The 23,845-nt window shown below is 45.5% G+C and overlaps 1 protein-coding gene across 1 annotated transcript in view; it reads left to right on the top strand.

Moving 5' to 3' along the window:
* LOC140396772 (uncharacterized) overlaps nt 1–23,845 on the top strand; it is a 31,095-nt gene that overhangs the window by 5,851 nt on the left and 1,399 nt on the right. Inside the window, exons 4-7 of the mRNA XM_072485495.1 lie at nt 9,944–10,270; nt 13,013–13,108; nt 17,190–17,217; nt 19,048–19,100. Coding sequence (XP_072341596.1) covers nt 9,944–10,270; nt 13,013–13,108; nt 17,190–17,217; nt 19,048–19,100 — 504 coding nt within the window. The remainder of the gene's footprint in view (nt 1–9,943; nt 10,271–13,012; nt 13,109–17,189; nt 17,218–19,047; nt 19,101–23,845) is intronic.

Genomic DNA, 23,845 nt, shown 5'->3' with positions numbered 1-23,845 from the left:
CCAATCCATCTACGGAATGACCGCACTCCAGCGGAAACAGTGCCATCTCCTTGGCTGGGGCAAGTGTGTCTGGGGAGTGGAGCGCGAATATGTGGCTGTAGCGCGTCAGCCTCTCTCGTGTCAATTCCGACTCCGGCGAATTCAATTTTTCAATTGCAATCGATCGTGTTACACGGGGCGCAATGTTGGCCCTTTAATGGTCCCTGAATAAGTGCTGGTGCGGCACCAGTTTTGATGCTGTGGAACTTCAATTAACCTGCCCCGGCATCAACACTTCATCACATGAATGGAGAATGCAGCCACAGATCAAGGTTGATCCAGGAATATTTCGGTACTTTGCGAAGAGGTATCAGTGTCTTTGCTGCTTTAAGAGGTGCACAAACAGGCCATCAGGGGCAACAACAGAAGAAGGCCATTCGTCCCATTGAGAATACTTTGGCATTCATTCAGATAATGGGGCTGGATTCTCCAGCGGCGTGATCCTTCACTTCGCCAGCAGCACATTCACAACAGCGGATTTCCCAGCGGTGTGTGGGTGCCTAACATGGGAGGCTGGCTTCTCCGCGGGCTTGATTCTCCGTTTTGGCCGCGCATAACGGAGAATCCCGCTGGCGGGTCGGGGCGCAGCGTGCAGAAAATCCAGTCCCCCATTGGCCAGCTGCCGGGACGGAGGATGCTGCTAACGACGAGAGCGCGCCGCATCAGAACACGGATCATTCCGCCCCAAATATCCCCTAGGGGATTTTCACAGTAACTTCATTGAATCATACTTGTGACAGAAAGCGATTATTATTATTATTAGTGGGTAGCACGGTGGCGCAGTGGTTTAGTGCTGTGGCCTCACGGCGCCGAAGTCCCAGGTTCGATCCGGGCACTGGATCACTGTCCGTGTGGAGTTTGCAAATTCTCCCCGTGTTTGCGTGAGCTTCGCCCCACAACACAAAGATGTGCTGGTTAGGTGGATTGATCATGCTAAATTGCCTCTTCATTGTAAAAAAATGAATTTGGTACTCTAAATTAAAATATATATATAATTAGTAGTATTATTATTAATAATACGATAATCAGCAAATCCACTTTGCCACCTCATTCCCATCGCCCTCCATCCCCTCACTGATTGACAATGCACCTATCTCAGCCTTGAACATACTTACCAAGCCGTCTCTATAACTCAGTCCAGTAAATAATTCCACAGATTGCATCCCCTCTGAGAGAAGAAATACTTCGCCATCTGGCTTTAGTAGACGTTTTCTGAGATGATGCTCTCTGGCACTAGGCTTTCCCCTCTCAGCATCTACTCTGTCAACCCGCCCACTCAATTGGGAAGCCTTCATGTCTCACTAAGATTGATTCCTTCTTCTAAACTTCAATAGTACGCTTCCAACCTACTCAAACTCCCATCATAAGAAAATACGTCCATGACAGGGATCAACCTTCCCTGGACTGCGTACCATGATGGTGTCTCTGTTCTTCGATTCCGGGTTCCAAACTCATCACTGTGTTCCAGGCGTGGTCTAATTTGTGCCTTGTATAGTTTAGCAAGTCATCCCTATTTTATATTGCGTTTACTTTGAAACGAAAGTCAACATTTCAAATGCCTTCCCCATGACATTCTGAACATGCATGTGAAATTTGTGATTAATCCATTTGTATTGCAGCTTTCCGCAGTCTTTCTCCATTTAAATCATATTCAACTTGTTTATTCCTCCTACCAAAGTGCGTACGTTCACATTTCCCTCCATTATATTCCATGTGCCATATGCTTCCTCACTCACCAACTCTGTGTAAATCCCGCTGTAGACATTTTGCCACATCCTCACCATTATCTGCAGACGTGGTAATAGCACATTCAGTTTCTTCTTCCAAATAATTAATATATATTGTAAATAATTGTGGGCCCACCATGGGTCCCCGCCGCACTCCATTAGTTCCATGTTGCCGTCCTGAAAATGCTCCTCTTAATCCAATGTTGCATCAGTTACCAAATCCTCTATCCATGCAAAAATACAACGCCAAGCCATGGGTTCTTACGTTTTTAAGTAGCCTTTTGTGTAATACCTGATATATGTTTTAAGAAAATTGCCATCCAATTCCACTAGTTTATAGAGAGGTGTGGAGCATTTCATTTCCACGCTGCGATATGAATTATGTATTTTTTCTGCCTGTTTTGTAGACTGAGGTAGCTCCATACAGAAAGGGAAGTGTGTGCAGTGCGGGTGAGCGGACGTGATCAAAACCCAGTTAACACAGAGTGGCTGTTTCACATAGTTGTGTTTAATTTCCTACGGTGCATCTTCGAAAACACAGAGTGCAATTTGGTGTTTCTGCATTGCCAACAAACGCGAATAGGAGCTTGCTTAACGCCAACGGCTAATGGCACTACCGTCTTCATTCCTCGAGGACATCCTTCTACTGATGTTCCTAATCGAATTCTATTGTTTTCAATCGATATGATGAAAGTTAAGTTGCTCATACAGTCTCTACATTTGTCGATTATACAACTAATAATGCAGTGTATACACCTGTCTGTTTTGTTGGCAAATTCGGATTGTATTTTCCCAGGACAACATATTCTTGATGTCAAACGGTGATACGAAACACACATTCTGCCCGACCTCGAATGTTGAGCTGCAGGAAGATTAGGAGTAGACAATTTCCATTCTGCAAGTTGCTTGTTAGGCAAATCATAGCAAATTGAAAGCACTACATTAAGATACACAGTAAACAAATTTGTGCAGAACACTGGAAGAAATAAGGATTGGTCAACTGTCTAGACGTAACCAAAATAACTCAATAAGTCATAAAGGGGTGAAATTGGCGAGAAAGCAAGATAGAACAAAGAATAAAGAACAAAGAAAGAAAAAGCACAGGAACAGGCCCATCGGCCCTCCAAGCCTGTGCCGAATATGCTTCCCGTCAAAATTAAAATGTTCTACACTTCCTGGGCCCGTATCCCTCCATTCCCATCCTAGTCATGCCTTTGTCAAGATGTCCCTTAAATGTCATTATCGTCCCTACTTCCATCACCTCCTCCGGCATCGAGTTCCAGGCACCCGCTACCCTGTATGAAAACAATTGCCTCGTACATCTCCTCTAAACCTTGCCCCTCTCACCTTAAACCTATGCTCCCAAGCAATTGACACCTCTACCCTGGGAAAAAGCCTCTGACTATCCACTCTGTCTCTGCCCCTCCTAATTTTGCAGACCTCTATCAGGTCGCCCCTCAACCCCCGTCGTTCTTGTGAGAACAAACCGAGTTTATTCAACCGCTCTTCATAGCTGATGCACTCCATACCAGGCAATATCCTGCTAAATCGCTTCTGTACCCTCTCTAAAGCCTCCACATCCTTCTGGTAGTGTGGCGACCAGAATTGAATACTATGCTCCAAGTGTGGCCTAGCTACGTTTTTATACATCTGCAACATGACTTGCCAATTCTTATACTCAATGCCCCGGCCAATGAAGGCAAGCATGCCGTATGCCTTCTTGACTGCCTTCTCCATCTCTGTTGCCCCTTTCAGTGACCTGTGGACCTGTAAAGCTAGATCTCTCTGACTGTCAATACTCTTTAGGGTTCTACCATTCACTATATGGACATATGGACAATAAGGGTATAGTGTTGATGGGCTTTAGAGTGGTTTCACGGGTCGGCGCAACATCGAGGGCCTAAGGGCATGTACTGCGCTGTAATGTTCTATGTCCTATGTCCTATGTATATTCCCTACCCGCATTAGACCTTCCAAAATGCATTAACTCACATTTGTCCGGATGAAACTCCATCTGCTATCTCTCCGTCCAAGTCTCCAAACGATCTAAACCCTACTGTATCCTCTGACAGTCCTCATCGCTATCCGCAATTCCACCAAACTTTCTGTCGACTGCAAAATTACAGCTCAGACGAGTTACATTTTCCTCCAAATCATTTATAGACACTACGAACAGCAAAGGTCCCAGCACTGATCCCTGCGGAATACCACTAGTCACAGCCCTCCAATCAGAAAAGAACACTTCCATTGCTACTCTCTGCCTTCTATGACCTATGATGTGGAGATGCCGGCGTTGGACTGGGGTGAGCACAGTACGAAGTCTTACAACACCATTAGCAGGTCTCTGTTGGGTTATGCTAATGGTCGCATTCCTAGCATTGTTTGGCATCTTTGAATTTTTCTATATATGTGTTTCTGGAACAGACCTCTTCATTCACCTGAGGAAGGAGCAGCGCTCCGAAAGCTAGTGACATCGAAACAAACCTGTTGGATTTTAACCTGGTGTTGTAAGACTTCGTACTGTTCTATGACCTAGCCAGTTCTGTATCGATCTTGCCAGCTCACCCCTCATCCCGCGTGACTTCACTTTTTGTACGAGTCTGCCATGAGGGACCTTGTCAAAGGCCTTACTGAAGTCCATATAGACAACATCCAGCGCCCTACCTGCATCAATCGTCTTTGTGACATCTTCGAAATACTCTATCAAGTTAGTGAGACACGACCTCCCCTTCACAAAACCATGCTGCCTCTCGCTAATACGTCCATTTGCTTCCAAATATGCGTAGATCCTGAAATAGAAAGAAATTGCGTAAACGTTGAAACTGTTTATGTTATCTGTCTCCCTACATTCGTAACAAAGACATCTTGCAAATTCTGCAGGTAGTTAAAGTATGTGAAATTCTGAAAACAATCACCTACAACAGGGAAGAGGTTCTGGGTTAAGGTGTATATATAAAGTCTGACAATTCCACAGGAACTAATGGCTGCACCCTCGGCTATTGTTTTGACAGAGTTGAGTAAGAAGACAGCGGGGCTTCGGTTATAACTTGCAATATTACTGTGTTCCGAAACAGGGTCTAGCGGGTTACAGAATAGCAAAAGCTAGCTTTTGCAGTCAGGAATGAGTGTAACAGAAAAATACAGGACAGCTTGTCTCGCATACATGTTCGGAATTTTGTTATAATCCATCGTCGAGTAGATTGTAGCAGCATCATTAGGAAGCGACCATAGAACCCGAAGTGCCAACATGCCATGTGGAACGTATATCAGGTTTAACAGTTTATTGAAGATCGTTGAGTAGGTAACAGGGGGGCCGATACAGGAGAACCTGTAGGTATAATCCGTTTGATTTTTCAGAGTGACTGGGCGAGGTCCACATTGAAGATGACTAAAGAAAATAGGAGATCGAATTGGTTTTGGAGGGGGGGGGGGCTTTGAAATTGTTATTTAAAACAAATTTTGTAACATTTCCAGAGAGAAAAGGCCCTCTGCAAAGACCCTTAACATAGTGAAAACAAACAGTGGGAAAGAATAAACGTGTTATTAAAGCACGTCCCCTGTCAGCTCTGTTTGCTCTGCCCCACGTGTTCAACTAAACTAACGTGGCTCTAAACGTCCCTCCCCCCCTCCCTCAGGTGCCACTGCTGTCGGTTCCCTGCGCTGTTATCAGCGAGTCTGCCAGCGACCTTCTCCCCCGGGGGATCCCTAGACACCCCCCCCCCTTGCCCACTTAAGTATTCTCTGCTCTCCTTCCCGGCTGCCCCACCCACCCCACAAAAAAAAACTCCCCTACCCCCCCCCCTCCCCCCCCCCCCCCCCGAGGCCTGAGCTGCCAGGACAACCCTGCGCATGGCCCGAGCCCGTCCCTCCTCCTACTCTCCCTGGGGCCCCCTGGCCTAAGCAAGCTACGCTGACCCCTGCCCTTGGCGCCTGTTTGCCTCCCACCTGAGCTCTCGGGCCCTCCTCCCACATAACAAGGACCCATTAACCTGATTGTATCTCACAATGCCCTTTCAAGTCCCTAACCAGCCCCAAACCCATCCCCCTCTCCGAAGACCCGATATCCCGCCAAAAGGTACCAAGCGCAGGGCCTCCTCTAGCCCCCCCCCCCCTAACCCCACCTTGATGCTATACCCCAAAAACATCCTACAAAATGCGCCCTCCAGCCCCCGCTCTCCATCCCGGATGAAAACAATATTGGATAGAACATTACAGTACTGGATAATTTAACAAACCGCCGCCACACAAAAGCTGAGCCCGCAGAGTCCTTTAGTTCAAGTCCAGCTTCTTCTTTTAATAAAAGTCCGCAGCTAGTCAGAGCAAATTAGGTTAACAAACCACCGTCACTGTACAGCACTGAGGAAACGAAGTGCCCTTTAGTTCAAGTCCAGCTTGTTTTCTTTAATACAAGTCCAAACCTGTTCTGGTGTCTCAAAGTAGTAGTGGAGTTCCTGAAACGTAACACAAAGCTTCGCAGGATACAGCATTGCAAACCTCACCTCCTTTTTGTAGACCGCTGTCTTTACATTGACGAATCCTGCACTCCACTTGGCCAGCTCCGTTCCCAAGTCCTGGTAGATGCGCACCTCGCAGTTCTCCCATCTGCTGCTTCTCTCCGCCTTGGCCCATCGCAGTGTTCCCTGTCAGCAATCAGGTGAAAGTGGACCACAAGGTCGGTCCCTCGTCCTGGACCTCCTTGCCCTTGCCCGGACTCTATTCGCCCCATCCAACTCCAGGGGTCGGGGGGAGGCCCCCGGCCCCATCAGCGCCTCGAGCATACCTTTCACGTATGCACCCATATGCGACCCTTCGCAGCCCTCTGGGGCGCCAACGATCCTCATATTCTGCCCCTGGCTCTGTTCCCCAGCTCTTCAAGCTGCTCCTGCATCCTCCTCTGGCGGGCATTCAGCTCTTCCCCGTCGTTCTCCAGCTCCGCCACCATGTCCTCCTGGCTGGAGAGCTTCAACTCGACCTCCCTGAGCGCCTTCTCCTGGGCCACCTGCGCATCGACCATTCGGTCCATTACCGCCCTCATCGGGTCCAACGTGTCCCTCTTCAATTCAGCGAAGCAGTTCTTTAAAAACTCCACCTGCTGCTCCCTTGGCCAGTGAGCCTCCGCTCCCTGGTCCCTCCGTCCGCCATGTTTCGCCGCCTGGCCCGGGGTCCCCGCTGCTCCCGCTTCGAGCCCTGCCGCTCCACTCGGACATTTCTGATCCAGCTGCCCCTGGGTGGGGGTGGGGGGTGAGTTGGGGAGGGGGGGGAGCCTCTTCCCTCTCGTCGCCTCAACCTAACCAGGTCGCCATGCCCCGCAAAAGTCCGTTCAAAAGGTTTGTTTGCCCATCGCGGGAGGGAGCGATCGGACATGCGACCTGCTTCCTCGATCCCGACCTGCGTCCTGTTTCCTCGAGCAAGAGGTCAAATTGTTGATGGTACAATTATAGAGTTAAAGTGGATTTGTTTGCTAAAATAAGAATAATAATCTGTATTATTGCCACAGGTAGGCTCATATTAACACTGCAATGACGTTACTGTGAAAATCCCCACGGCGCCTGTTCGGGTACACAGAGGAAGCATTCAGAATGTCCAATTCACCTAACAAGCACGTCTTTTGGGAGGAAACCGGAGCACCCGGAGGAAATCCACGCAGACACGGGGAGAACGTGTAGACTCCGCACATACAGTGACCCAAGCGGGAATTGAACCTGGGATCCTGGCGCTGTGAAGCAACATGAAAGTAGAGGTGCTCTTAAGGGAAAAAGTATACAGCTATTTGACTGTCGTGCACTTCACCTGAGAAACTAGACGGAGTAATGGAGTTAAAAACTGGTCTTTATTCACAGGCTATAGCGAGAGCTCTCAACAGTTATATCCGGACACAAAAAGGACCAGATTCAAGAATGGTCCAGACAGTTATACTGTTGAGATTTCATTGCAGGAAATTAGCATATACCAGTCATTTATTACTAGTTATAGCTATCCAACCCTGACTATCGATTCGGGTAACATCATACATAGTATATAAGAATGCTTACCCGATCACATTGAAGGCACGCTTGCTTAGTTAAGCTATGCAATCATTCCAAAGTCACGCATGCTATCTTTCCCTTGAGTGATATTGGTGATCGTATATCTGAGTTTAGCCATGAAATCATCTCAATTACATTTCCTATCAGCCGTCTGACTGGGGCCATCACAATGGCACCTTGTTACACTTTGTAGAATGGGCCTTTTTTCTCGGTTGAAAACTGCCTTCTCAGAGACACGGTCTGTCCTTGTACTATCTCTCACACATTGCAATTCCATAGTGTGAAATTGAACAATTCAATTTCTCCAATCAAATGGTGTAACTGCAGGCGTTCCCAAATGTTTGCAGTACACTCTCTCCTACATATCGATGCCCACATTGTATTCTGCAGATGCAGAGCTTTTCATCCGGTTCGTAAATTATAACTAGTTGAGTATCACAGGGTCACTTTTGGCGCCTTAACTAGTTATATTCCAGTTGAACAACTACAACAGACGGAACACATGTATAACTGAGAACCCGAATTTGAGAGCTGGCATACAGACTAATAGGCTGCGGTTGCCAAGTGATATCGTCTCTTGGTTACTAATGCAGCGACCCAGTGTAATGCACTCGGGGCCTAGAATCGATTCCCACCACTGCACATGGTTCAATTGAATTCAATAAAAATCTGGAATTATAGATGGAATGATGACCATGAATCAGCATCGCTTGTCGGCATTGTAGCACAGTTGCTAGCACAGTTGCCTCACAGTGAAGGGGACCCAAGTTGAATTGCCGGCTTGGGTCACTGTCTGTGCGGTGTTTGCACGTTCTCCCCGTGTGTGCAGTGTTTTGCTCCGGGTGCTCCGGTTTCCTCCAACAGTCCAAAAATGTGGAGGTTTGCTGGATTGACTATGCTAAATTGCCCGTAGTTTATAAAAAAGGTTTGGTGGGGTTTCTGTGTTACAGGGATAGGGTGGAGATGTGGGTTTGCGGTAGGGCTCTTTCTAATGGCCGGTGCAGACTGGCTGGGTCGAACGACCTTCTTCTGTACTGTAAGTTCTATGACATTATGAATCTATGATAACCGAAACACTCCAGTACGGGCATCATCATGTGGACCCTTTCCAGTGCTGTCACATCCCTCATACAATGCGCATCGCAGAACTCCACACAATGTATCTTGTCTTGCAATTATTGATATCAGTGGTGCAATATCTGGTGTGCAGTCTTCAATCATCTTCCTCCCTGCTGTATACTGGCACCTCTCGAGTTATCGATATAATCTAGCGGCAGCTCCCTGTCATTATCGGCAGACTCCCTGGAACCAGAGCAAATGGTGGACTGACCCACATTGGTACACAGGCCTTGGGAGTTAACATCTGGTTAGTTCCTTGTGGGTGCCTTCTTACAGTTTGCAGCTTCGGCTAAACAGCGTGTATGTGGAACACAGATTGATAAAGAAGTCGTAACCCCTTCAGCACTTCTGGGATAATTAAGGTTTTTTAAACTAATTTCAAATTAATACCGATATAATGTTTTTACCCATATCAAAACCTTTCCGTCCAATTAGGGACTGTCAAAAAATTCTGGCCAAAGCACAGACAGCAGACGTCACCTGAACAAACGAAAACACCGTTGAAATTTAACCGATTTCAATTTAAGTGATGTACATTAAAAAATGTTTAAGCTGAACCAAATGCGCGTTAAATCTGAGATTCAAAGGAGGGGATTTGAAGAGCAGTTGTGGAGGAAAAGACTAATATGAAATATAAGAGAGCAGGCACGATCCGTGATGTTTCTCAGGCATATTAAATTTGATATTAGGCGATAGCAACCAGAGAGACCAGCGTCAACCTGCAGGAGAAGGATGGTTACAACTTAGTGCCATGAGAGGTTGATGGCTGAATACATTGTTGGGAGATGTGCATGATCGCATAGCCAATTACACTTTTCGAAAGCAGGTGAGTTCAATTCAAGTGCAGACGCAAAGTGAGATGTCAATAATTAAAGTCTTGTCAATTGGCTATATTTGTTCAGCATTACGAAAACGTAATATTATTTTTGGGGGAATCAAACAAATTAATTTGTTTCTTTTTACTTATGTCTCTCGCGCGACATACATCGTCTTCTGTTTCACAATTTTCGTGAATGTTTCTGTGTGTTACAGATGAACTCTCGCCACCGTCCATTAAAAAGGTCCCAGAGTCTGGTGAAAAGGCGAACACTGCAGATGTTCATATTTCCTGCCAAGGTGAAATCCGCCCCACAGGTGGAACATTTCACTTATGTAAAGGACAGAACAGAACATGTGTTCAGACTCGTAATGTCAACGTATCGAATGTGATATTTACCATCAATACTTTGGAAAATAATTCCATAGGAAATTACAGCTGCCAATATGAAACAGACGTTCCACAAGGTCGTAAGAATTCTTCATTCAGTGAATATGTCGAGATTGTTGCGAAATGTCAGGACGGACGCCGATTACAACAAGGTTTTTATATGAGCAGGAGTCTGCGTGTGTGGAGATGGATGTATGTGTGTCAGGAGTGCGGGTGCGTGAGAGGAGGACCGTGTTCGTGTGTGCGAGGACTGTGGGTGTGGTAGGAGTGTGTGTGTGTGTGATTGAGAGGAGGACGGTCTGTGTGAGTGTAAGTGTCTGTGTGTGAGAACGAGTGTCTGTGAGCGTGATGTAACGAGGCGTGAGTCTGAGGAGGGGTATGTGAGAGAAATGTGTGTGTGTCTATGAGGAGCAGTGTTTGGCGCATGAAGAGGAGTGTGTGCGAGTGAAGAGCATGTGTGTGAGATACGCGTGTCTGAGTGAGGGGTGTCTGCGTCTTTGAGCTGTTCGTGTGACGAGGGGTGTGTATGTTAGGAGGTGCGGATGTGTGACTCGGGATTGTGTGTTTGTGGAGAGTGTGCGTCTGTGAGAAGTGCATGCCTGAGGAGGAGTGCCTATGAAGAAGAGTGTGTGTGTGACGAGGATGTGTTTGAGGAGTATGTGTGAGGAGCAGAGTGTGTGTGAGGAGAAACGTTTGTGTGTAGGGAGGGGTGTGTATTTGTGCCAAGTGTCTCTGTGAGGAGGAGGATGTATGTGTATGGTGGAGAGTGTGCATGACGAGTGGTGAATCTGTGTGAGGAGGGAAGTGTGCGTGAGGATGAGTATGTGATGAGTGCGTGTGTGAGGAGGAGAATGTGCTTGAGAGTAGTGTGTGTGAGAAGCGTGTTTGTCTGTGAGGAGTGTGTACGTCACGAGTGCGTGTGTGTGCGGAGGAGTGCGTGCAAGGAAGAGTGTGCGTCAGTGAAGAGGAGTGTGGGTGTGAGGAGTGCGTGTGTGTGTGAAGAGAAGTGTGTGCAAGGAAGAGTGTGCGTCAGTGAAGAGGAGTTTGGGTGTGAGGAGTGTGTATGTGAGGAGTGCGTGTGTGTGTGAGGAGGAGTGTGTGTTTAAGGAAGAGTATGTACGTGAGGAGGAGTGTGAGTGTGAGGATGAGTGTGTGTGTGGCAAGTGTCTCTGTGAGGAGCATGTGAGTGCCACGAGGAGTGTGCGTATGGAGGCGAGACTGCATGAGGAGTGGTGCGTGAGTGGGCGGTGTGTGTGTGAGGAGGTGTGCGTAAAAGGACTGTTGAATACGTGTGGGGAGGTGTGAGTGTGAGGAGGTGTGAGTGTGAGGAGGACTGTGTGTTTGTGAAAAGAATGTGTGAGGAGGATTGTGTTTGTGAAGAGTATGTGTGAGGAATGTGTGTGATTGAGGATGTTGTGCTTAAAGCGGAATGTGTGCAATCAACGAGCAATGTATGTGTTGCCGTGTGTGCGCGTATGAACAGTGTGTGTCTGAGGAGGTGGGTGTGTTGTAGAGGAGAATATCCGTATGCTGATGAATGGAAACTTTATTTCCATTCATTCGCATACAACATATATTTCTTATTGACCCAATGTATATATCCTGGGGAGATTTTGCTCAATTGTCATACATTTAATTTCTTGGTTCTTGCCTGTGTTCTGCGTTTGGTAAATCGTAAACAGTTACCAGCTGATGTGTTGCAGTTCTTGACTTTGGACACTTGACCAATTTATGTCCAGTCTTTGCGAACTACTTAATAGGAATGATACCATACATGGGAGTGCAGAGAAGCTGTCTGTTTGTCCTTAACACGTCAGTGTTAACGTCTCCCTGGCAGAACACGCAAAGGTGACAGAGATAGTAAATTCTTCACCTGACGTCCATTCGAATCGAATGGCAAAGAAATAAAAACTTTCATATATTCTCCGGGGTCAGGTCCATCTCACAACTGAACTGATAAATCATCAACAGATGGTAATGACCTGGTTCGCATCCCACCATGATAGAGGGTTGAAATTTGAATTCAATATAAAGCTGGAATAATTAATCCGTCAGACTTTCCTTTCGGAAGCGAAATCTTGGCCTGCTACAAGGTTTCAGTGAATCACAACGCAGATTGGAGGAACAACACCTCATCTTCCGATTAGGTACATTACAACCTCTGGATTCAACAGTACGTTTAACAACTTTAGGCTGTGGAATCTCTCCACCCCTAAACCCCATTTTTATTTCTAACAGGTTACTTTCACTTCATTTTTCCCCTCCCCCAACCCAACCCACTTGGGCCATCTCTTTTCTTTTCCTTGTCCTTTGACACACTGCCATTAACACATCCTGATCTATGTTCTGCCACTAACACATCCTGATCTATTAATGTGCCATTTTCAAGACCCTTCTTAGCCGAATCACCCCCATTTACATACCCTTAGTTTTTTTGTCCACGACTACTTTTCAACCTCCACCTATCTCTAGTCTTCTATCCAGCCCTTCTGTTCCACGCTCCCTCCGCAAAACGGTACACATATTTGCCGTTCTCTCTATCTTTGCCGGAGTCATCCAGACTCGAGATGTTAGCTCAATTCTCTATCCACAGGTGCTGTCAGGCCTGCCAAGGTTGTCCAGCACGTTCTGTTTTTGTATCGTATTCCCACATCCGTAACAATTTGTTTATATCTGAGCCTTACCTTGTCAGATCAGATATCTGGCTCCAATTCAAATTAGTGGAGCACACAGATGTTTCCCCATGCAATAGCGTTCATGCATTACAACGTTGTCAAAATCACCCCAAAATCAGCTAGGCATCACCAAACACACCTCCTGCTATGATACGTGTCTGCTGCAAATGCTGCAGATTCAACTTAATTCTTAACATGTCTTTTTTTTCTATGGCATAGTTCGTGCACAAATGTTTGCGATTTCCGTCGGATGTGGAGCTTTGATCGTCATCTTACTGATTGTGGCGCTCATTTCTTTCTTCATCGTGAAGAGAGGTAGGCAGCACAATGTGATACGGATTATGTGTACCGAGTTGTTCAAAATGATGTGTTGGTTTGCGAGAGGGTCCAGAGGAGGTTCACAAGAATGATCACCCCAATGAAGGGCTTATCATATGAGGAACAGTTGATGACTCTGACTCTGTTCTCGATGGAGTTTAGAGGGAGGAGGAGGGGGAATCTTTTTTAAATGTGCAGAACACTGAGAGGCCTGGATAGAGATGACGTGAAGGGTTTGTTTCTCCTACAAAGAAGAGCTGGAACCCGAGGTAACAGCCTCAGACTGAAGGTACGATCCTTTAGAACAGAGATAAGGAGGACTTTCTTCAGCCAGAGTGTGATCAATCTGCGGCACTCATTGCTGCACAAGGCAGTGTACGAATAGTCACTGAGTGTTTTTAAGATAGAGACATGTTCTTGACCAGTAAAGGAATCATGTGTTATAAGGAAAAGTCAGGACAATGGGTATGAGAAACACATGAGGCATGATCAAATGTCCGGGCAGTCTCGATGGGCGGAATGGCCGAACTCTGCTCCTATATGGTCTTCTTATCTTGTGTCTTCAAAGGAATATACTTATATATATAAATAAATGACGAAATTTAACAGCAAAAAGACTTTGCAGAACGATGGGGTCAGAAATAACTATGAAAACAGGAACAGTAGCAAAATAGCTCTTAAAACCCTCTCCCAGAGCTCGCCAATGCTCTGAAGCCTGACCAGGTATAGGTCCATCAATTATGGATGACAAAGGCATTTAAGAAAATTCTACTCCAACTGACACTCCATGAAAACTGGTATTCTCAAAATGTGGCGCGGTCTTGTAAACATTTAGTGCCCCTCCATCAAATCGGTTGCAAAAGGTAATACAGTGAGCTAATTTTGAATCGTGCCGTCTCTCTGCAATAGAGTTTGAACATTATTGAATCACACCAGGATATTGACATTTAAAATAGTTTGTAACATTTGAATCATCACCTGGGAAACAACAGAAACGCGAGTTCCACCATTAACAAATTATTAGGCAATGTAATGATTCATTGAAAACAGCAGCACTGAATATCAGGCTCCGCCTAGAGCAGATGTCATCTTCGGTACTCGGACCAAAGAGGCACTTGTGCATTTCCTACACATCGTATTGGTATTCAGTCGAATTGACAAGAACAAAATCTAATGAATGTCACGGACAGCAAACGGCTGTCAATACTAATTTAGTTAAAAAATATCGTATTTTTGTCAAATCACTTTTTCTTTGACCATTTGGATTGAAGTGAGTACCAGCATTGTCATAAATTATCATAGAATTGACAGTGCAGAAGGAGGCAATTCTGCCCAGGGTGTCTGCACCGTCTCTTGGAAAGAGCACCCTACCCAACGTTAGCACCTCCACCCTATTCACATAACCCAGTAACCCCACCCAACACTAAGGGCAATTTTGGACACTAAGGAAAATTTATCATGGCTAATCCACCTAATCTGCACATCTTTGGACTGTGGGAGGGAATCTGAGCACCCGGAGGAAACCCACGCACACACGGGGATAATGTGCAGACTCCGCACAGACAGTGCCCTAGACGGAATCGAACCTGGGACCCTAGAGATTTGAAGCAATTGTGCTATCCAGAATGCTACAGCGCTGCCCATTGTAGTCCAGTTCTTCCAATATCTCATCCGCCAATGTTACTGCACCCCGCAATCAACTCTTCAGAAGCGATCAAGTATTGGAGTGAGTGGTCAGGGTGAGATAAAAGGGACCAGAGTTTATGGGGAGAAGGCAGAAGAATGGGGGTGAGAAAATATCAGCCATGATTGAATGGCGGAGCAGAGTCGATGGGATGAGTGGACTAATTCTGCGTCTATGTCTTATGGTCTTATGACTGTTTTACTCTAGTTCTCAATGCTCAATTATAGTCGAAGTGGCGACAGTTTAAAAAGCGCGACGATAGAATTGTCCGTTTCGCACACTGTAGGTAGTCGCGATTTGTTTCTTTTGTATGTTTCTATCGTTGCATTTCCAAGTTGACGCATAGTTAAAATTATTTTAAAGCATGTAATTCAAGTTTGCCGAGAGTTGATTGGCGGGCAGCTGTTACGCTCCTCCATGATGTTAATACTGGGCAAGTTGCGCGGCACGGTAGCACACTAATCAGCAATGCTGTTTCTCAGCGCCAGGGACCTGGCTTCAAATCCAGCCTTGGAAGACGATCTGAGCGGACCGTGCTCTGTCTCTCCGTGGCTGGGTGGGTGTCATAGATTATCATAGAATCATAGAATTGACAATGCAGAAGGAGGCCATTCGGCCCATCGAGTCCGCACCGACTCTTGGAAAGAGCACCCTACCCAAGGTCAACACCTCCACCCTATCTCCACAACCCAGCAACCCCACCCAACACTAAGGGCAATTTTGGACACTAAGGGCTATGTATCATGGCCAATCCACCTAACCTGCACATCTTTGGACTGTGGGAGGAAACCGGAGCACCCGGAGGAAACCCACGCACACACGGGGAGGATGTGCAGGCTTCGCACAGACAGTGACCCAAGCCGGAATCGAACCTGGGGCCCTGGGGCTGTGAAGCAATTGTGCTATCCACAATGCTACCGTGCTGCCCTCCAATGCCCTCCAACTTCTCCGATTTCCCCCCATAAAGATGTGACGGTTAAGTAGATTGACTAAATTGCTCATTGGTGTCCAAAAGATGTGTAGACTAAATTGGTTGGCCATGATAAATTGTCTATTTGTGTCCAGGTATGTGCAGGTTAATTTATGGGGATGATTTGGGTTTGACGGGGAAGTGTACCTCAGTAGGGTTCTCTTTTTGATGGTTGGTGCAGTGTTTGAACTGTAAGGATTCTGTGATTTCACGATTTTTTTGAATCGAAGACTCGTTTCTCAAACCCGACTTGATAGATCCGAACGTTTGGCAGCATTTGGGAAGAGACGAAGGTAATTGACGATTCAAGTTTGTGTGACTCATCTTCAGAGTTAAATCGAGGGGGAGATATGATAGACTTGTGCTGTTGAACAGGGGGTTGAGCTGGTGAGGAAAATAGGTCAGTGATAGGTTCGAGCTAGCGAGATTAGACAGAGCGCAAAGATGGACAGAGGGCATAGGGAATCTTAATGGTGCTGTTAAAGACTAAAACAGTTGCTGATAGTGACATAAATGTGATGTAACAGGAAGTGCTCGTAGTGGAACATCCATCTCATGAACACTTTCTTTGTTTTATGCCAAGATTTGGCTTTGTCAGGTCTCTCACCTAACCCCGACTTTCGATCCGGTCCACTCCATTTAATATAGTCTAACACCCATCGCATGTCTCCAAATATTTAGTTCAGAAGCCATACGGGATACGGGCTGGAAGTGTTCATTCCGATTCTCCCTCTGCCGTTGCTGCCATACGCCGAGGTCATTTTCAGCATTTTCCCTTTTTACTTTAGATTTCCAGCAGCTGCAGAATTTTTCTTTTTAATATATCCGATTCAGTTTAAGATTTGGTGCGTCAAAGTTGTTGAACAAGGTCTCAAGAGTCAGCTGCTGGATGTTTATGACAAATAAACCATTTATCGATTCAGGAAAGGTGCACAATATTAGACCAGCCAAACGATTAGGAATCTCTCAATGTAATAGAAGAATGCGACTCAGATTTCCACTATTCTTTAGACTCAGATTTATCTTTACGAGCATATAGGCCAGTGACGGAGATTTCACTCCCTGACAAACGGTCCGCTCTTGGGTAGGCACAGGTTCCAATGTTTTTCATGTAGTGGATAATTGAGCTTTTACTTGGTGCTTTTCGCATCAGCATGGTGATGCTGATTGTTATGAAGATTACGATGCTGAAAGTGATGATGATGATGTTTGCTATGATGATGCTGATAATGATGAACGGTATGTTGATCATGATGATGATGGCTATGATGATAATGCAGATGAATATTATGGAAATTATTATTTGCATCTAGATTCCAAATAAAATCTTTGAAACACGAGTGGCATTGAACGTTTGATAAATTAGCCCAGATTGAAGATTATTTGCCACCCGGTTAACAACTTTTCCCCTTTGATTCTGGCAGGACGAAAAAAAAGGCAGAACCTGGTCAGGTGAGGATATTACATCACGCATATTATTTTGAGATTCACAACTTTATGCAAAGCCCACAGTTATTTGTTCAGGACAGGTGGCAACCACCATTCATCGCTTCCCAAAGACTGGCACTATTTTTACCTCTACATTAGTTTACACTGGAATCAACTTCAAGAATCCCTTCCTTTCTGTTCAACCAATGAACTAGATCCATCTTATGCAACCGCTATTTCGCATACGTTTCGTGTACGTTTTTCGAAACAGAAAACCAACCCTCCGAATTCTCGTTTCAAATGCTGACCGTCCTATTTAATTTGTGATAAATGCACAACTCCCCCGTTCTCTGTTAACACAATTTGATCCGGGACCAGTGACCGATATTGCCAGGTTCCTGCCGACTGAGCCACGTCGTTCTAGTAAATGATTGTAATCACTTTGTAAGATACAGCACCACAGATTTTCATTCACAATCATGTTTGGGAAACACGTATAGTGTTCAATCCTGGTCGCCACACTACGGAAGGATGTGGAGGCTTTAGAGAGGGTACAGAAGAGCTTTACCAGGATGTTGCCTGGTATGGAGGGCATTAGTTATGAGGAGCGGTTGAATAAACTCGGTTTCTTCTCACTGGAACGACGGAGGTTGAGGGGAGACCTGATAGAGGTCTACAAAATTATGAGGGGCATAGACAGAGTGGATAGTCAGAGGCTTTTCCCCAGGCTAGAGGGGTCAATTACTAGGTGGCATAGGGTTAAGGTGCGAGGGGCAAGGTTTAGAGGAGATGTACGAGGCAAGTTTTTTAAACAGAAGGTGCCTGGAACTCGCTGCCGGAGGAGATGGTGGAAGCAGGGAAGATTGTGACATTTAAGTGGCATCTTGACAAATACATGAATAGGATGGGAAAAGAAGGATACGGACCCAGGAAGTGTAGCAGATTTTAGTTTAGTCGGGCAGCATGGTCGGCACAGGCTTGGATTGCCGAAGGGCCTGTCCCTGTGCTGTACGTTTCATTGTTCTTTTGTTAAACTGCTCCTCCAGGGAATCCATCCTACAAAGACTGCAACTATATTTTGTGACTGTGACTGTACGTTGGTTCTCACACTTACAAAATTACATCTTACTTCACTGATGGTTGACGTCTGTGATTATTATCATGCCCCCCTTTCTCATTCTTTGTGGAATCCATAGATTCCCTACAAAGCAGACACCCATCATTCAGACCGTCGCGTATCCTCGACCATCTGAAAGAGCACAGCAGATAGGGTCACCACTGCGCCCATACCCATCCGCCCGATCCCCATTGCCCTGTAATCCCAGTTAACCTACATAATTTTGGACACGAATAAAGAAGGTTACCATGGCCAATCCATCTAATGTACCCATCTCTGAACACGAACGGGAAATTTTGGCATGGCCAATCCATTTAACCTTCACATATCTGAAAAGAAAGGGGTAATGATAGCATTGTTAATCCACCTAACCTGTACTATGGGAGTAAAACGAAGCACCTGGAGGAAACCCACGCTGATACGGGAGGCCATGTAAACTCCACAGCTGCCGGACTCCAACCTGGGTCCCTGAGTGATTTGAGGCAGCAGTGCTAAATACCGCGCCACTGGGCATCCCACCGCCAATCTCCATGCTGAGGAAAGGTTCTAATATCTATTTACTTCGCAAAATTGTGAATGCCCATCACTAAATTTTGCCTACCTCAGGGCTATTGTGTTTAATGTTGAATAACTGCAATTAGCCCACTTCACACCTTTCTAAAACATGTGTATAATTAATAAACATTAGTTCTGGTCAACATTTCGAAATCCTTAGTATATTTGACTTTATTTTGCAGAATTTCCACTACAACGGATGTAGAGAGGCGCCATGGAAACAAGAATTGCAAGTGTAAGTGTAGGATTCATGCTCGAGGTCGGGTTCAATTACGTGGATTAAAAATAATATTGTTTTGTCCGATTCATATGGCGGTAAACCGTTAGTGACCATCATAATACTGGTTGCTGTTCAGTGCAGCGGATGATAGAATATAGCATTGGAATGTCTCAAACATGCATTGGGAGTACCTGACCAGTAGTCGTACTAAATTTTGTTTTGGATTTTGTTTGTTGCCACGTGTACCGAGGTACAGTGAAAAGTATTTTTCTGCGAGCAGATCATTAAGTACTTGAAAAGAAAAGTAAAGAAAAGAAAACACATAATAGGGAAACACAAGGTGCACAATGTAACTACATAACACCGGCATCGGGTGAAGCATACAGGGTGTAGTGCTAATGAGGTCAGTCCATAAGAGGGTCATTTAGGAGTGTGGTAACAGTGGGGAAGAAGCTCTTTTTGAGTCTGATCGTGCGTGTTCTCAGATGATTGTATCTCATGCCCGATGCAAGAAGTTGGAAGAGTGAGTATGCGGGATGGGAGGGGTCTTTGATAATGCTGCCCTCTTTCACGGTAGCACAGTGGTTAGCACAGTTGCTTCACATCTACAGGGTCCCAGGTTCGATTCCCGGCTTGGGTCACTGTCTGTGCGGAGCCTGCACGTTTTTCTCGTGTGTATGTGAGGTTCATCCTGCGCGCCGGTTCCTCCCACCATCCAAAGATGTGCGGGTTAGGTGGTTTGCCCATGCCAAACCTTCGTGTCCAAAAAGGTTCAGTGGGGTTACTGGGTTGCGGGGATAGCATAGAAGTATGGGCTTGCGCAGGGTGCCGATGGGCCGAATGGCCTTCTCAACTGTAAATTCTATGATTCTCTCCCCAGGCAGCGGGAGATATAGATGGAGTGAATGGATGGGAGGCAGATTGGTGTGATGGATTGGGCAGTGTTCACGACTCTCCGTCGTGTCATACTGTCCTGGACCGAGCAGTTGGCACACCAGGCTGTGATGCAATCAGATAGGATGCCTTCTATGGTGCATCTGTAAAAGTTGGTAAATATAATTGACGTGGCCTTATGCAGAAGTTCCGACAGAAATTGGGCAGAATTGCATTTCCGAACTATTTCCACCCACGCACAACTTTCTGACTAATTCTTTTTTTTTCATTTAGCGTACAATTTCATTTTTTTAAATTAAGGGACAATTTAGCGTGGGCAATCCACCTACTCTGCACATCTTCCGGTTGTGAGGCCAAAACCCACGCAAACACGGGGAGAATATACAAACTCCACACGGACAGTGACCCAGAGCCTGAATCGAACCTGGGACCTCGGCGTCGTGAGGCAACAGCACTAACCACGGCGTCACCGTGTTGCACTCACATTCTGACAAACTAAATCAATGACTGTGAGCTGGGAGATGCCAGATTGATAGCCTTTCGATTGCGTTCCCTCGTGTCCAAATTTAGCACTAAAATAATTTATGAAATTGCAGCTGATATGGGGACACATTGTCGTATTAGCTGCGTATATAGGACACCAGGGCTAGTATGCGGTCCATTCCAGCTCCATTTGACTCGACGTCACAACACAAATTAAGCAACAATTCATATACATATCTGGGGCATCACGGTGGCGCAGTGGGTTAGCACTGCAGCCTCATGGCACCGAGATCCCAGGTTCGATCCCGGCTCTGGGTCACTGTCCGTGTGGAGTTTGCAAATTCTCCCCGTGTTTGCGTGGATTTATAAGAACATAAGAATATAAGAACTAGGAGCAGGAGTAGGCCATATGGCCCCTCGAGCCTGCCCCACCATTCAATGAGATCATGGCTGATCTTTCGTGGACTCAGCTCCACTTTCCGGCCCGAACACCGTAACCCTTAATCCCGTTATTCTTCAAACAACTATCTATCTTTGTCTTAAAAACATTTAATGAACGAGCCTCTACTGCTTCACTGGGCAAGGAATTCCATAGATTCACTACCCTTTGGGTGAAGAAGTTCCTCCTAAACTCAGTCCTAAATCTACTTCCCCTTATTTTGAGGCTATGCCCCCTAGTTCTGCTTTCACCCGCCAGTGGAAACAACCTGCCCGCATCTATCCTATCTATTCCCTTCATACTCTTATATGTTTCTATAAGATCCCACCCCCCCCTCATCCTTCTAAATTCCAACGAGTACAGTCCCAGTCTACTCAACCTCTCCTCGTAATCCAACCCCTTCAGCTCTGGGATTAATCTAGTGAATCTCCTCTGCACACCCTCCAGTGTCAGTACGTCCTTTCTCAAGTAAGGAGACCAAAACTGAACACAATACTCCAGGTGTGGCCTCACTAACACCTTATACAATTGCAGCAGAACCTCCCTAGTCTTAAACTCCATCCCTCTAGCACTGAAGGACAACATTCCATTTGCCTTCTTAATCACCTGTTGCACCTTAAAACCAACTTTTTGCGACTCATGCACTAGCACACCCAGGTCTCTCTGCACAGCAGCATGTTTTAATATTTTATCATTTAAATAATAATCCCTTTTGCTGTTATCCCTACCAAAATGGATAACCTCACATTTGTCAACATTGTATTTCATCTGCCAGACCCTAGCCCAGTCACTTAGCCTATACAAATCCCTCTGCAGACTTCCAGTATCCTCTGCACTTTTTGCTTTACCACTTATGTTAGTGTCGTCTGCAAACTTGGACACATTGCCCTTGGTCCCCAACTCCAAATAATCTATGTAAATTATGAACAGTTGTGGGCCCAACACTGATCCCTGAGGGACACCACTAGCTACTGATTGCCAACCAGAGAAACACCTATTAATCCCCACTCTTTGCTTTCTATTAATTAACCAATCCTCTATCCATGCTACTACTTTCCCCTTAATGCCATGCATCTTTATCTTATGCAACAATCTTTTGTGTGGCACCTTGTCAAAGGCTTTCTGGAAATCCAGATATACCACATCTATTGGCTCCCCGTTATCTACCGCACTGTTAATGTCCTCAAAAAGTCCCACTAAATTATTTAGGCACGACCTGCCCTTTATGAACCCATGCTGCGTCTGTCCAATGGGACAATTTCCATCCAGATGCCTCGCTATTTCTTCCTTGATGATAGAATACAGCATCTTCCCTACTACCGAAGTTAAGCTCACTGGCCTATAATTACCCGCTTTCTGCCTACCTCCTTTTTTAAACAGTGGTGTCACGTTTGCTAATTTCCAAACTGCCGGGACCACCCCAGAGTCTAGTGAATTTTGGTAAATTATCACTAGTGCATTTGCAATTTCCCTAGCCATCTCTTTTAGCCCTCTGGGATGCATTCCATCAGGTCCAGGAGACTTGTCTACCTTTAGCCCCATTTGCTTGCCCATCACTACCTCCTTGGTGATAACAATCCCCTCAAGGTCCTCACCTGTCATAGCCTCATTTCCATCAGTCACTGGCATGTGATTTGTGTCTTCCACTGTGAAGACCGACCCCAAAAACCTGTTCAGTTCCTCTGCCATTTCCTCATCTCCCATTACTAAATATCCCTTCTCATCCTCTAAAGGACCAATATTTACCTTAGCCACTCTTTTTTGTTTTATGTATTTGTAGAAACCTTTACTATCTGTTTTTATATTCTGAGCAAGTTTACTCTCATAATCTATCTTACTCTTCTTTATAGCTTTTTTAGTAGCTTTCTGTTGCCCCCTAAGGATTTCCCAGTCCTCTAGTCTCCCACAGATCTTTGCTACTTTGTATGTTTTTTCCTTCAATTTGATACTCTCCCTTATTTCCTTAGATATCCACGGTCGATTTTCCCTCTTTTTACCTCCCTTCCTTTTTGCTGGTATAAACCTTTGCTGAGCACTGTGAAAAATCACTTGGAAGGTTCTCCACTGTTTCTCAACTGTTTCACTATAAAGTCTTTGCTCCCAGTCTACCTTAGCTAGTTCTGCTCTCATCCCATTGTAATCTCCTTTGTTTAAGCACAAAACTCTAGTGCTTGATTTTACCTTCTCACCCTCCATCTGTATTTAAATTCCACCATATTGTGATCGCTCCTTTCGCCCCCACAATCCAAAGATGTGGACGGTAGGTGAATTGCCACGCTAAATTGCCCCTTAATTGGAAAATATGAATTGGGTACACTAAATAAAAAAATAAAAATTATATACAAATCCCCGACATCTTGGTCCTTTGATGCCCAATAATTACAATCACCAGATTGTAAGTTGAAACACATCTGTGTTTGTTTATAACAAGAATCAAGTTGCAACATGCTGTAATTACAGCTAGGGAACAAACACGTTAACCTATAACGTCCATTTAACTGTCCCACCATCTACTCACACACTCAGGACAGATAAACACACAGGGTTGTAAAGGGTAAACATTATAAGATGAAGGTTACTTCGATGCACCTTCTTCAGAGCCCCTCATGACCTCCTTTGCAGTTCATCAGCACATCTTCCTCACAGCATTTCCAGGAGAGGCCATTGGCTTCACACCAGCCTATTACTCAGTAGCAGTTTTATCAGGTTGTGTCCATTGCTTTGAATCATCTTTTTCTGCAGAGTTATCAGACACTCACAGTAGCACATTGGTGAATAATAATTTGACATTTTGGAAAGAGTTGGTTGGATTCCTCCTTCCAGCCTGCAGTATCAAAAGTTGATCGAACTACATTCGTGTAACACTGAGAAACATGTCAGTTGGAGCGTCACCCTTCGCCACTGACCACGATGCAGGGCACAGACATTTCAGCCAATTCATTCG

This window comes from Scyliorhinus torazame, chromosome 20 (assembly GCF_047496885.1).
Source record: "Scyliorhinus torazame isolate Kashiwa2021f chromosome 20, sScyTor2.1, whole genome shotgun sequence".
Classification (NCBI taxonomy): Eukaryota; Metazoa; Chordata; class Chondrichthyes; order Carcharhiniformes; family Scyliorhinidae; genus Scyliorhinus; species Scyliorhinus torazame.
The sequence above is the reverse complement of the archived record's forward strand: the minus strand, read 5'-3'. Positions and strand labels throughout refer to the sequence as shown.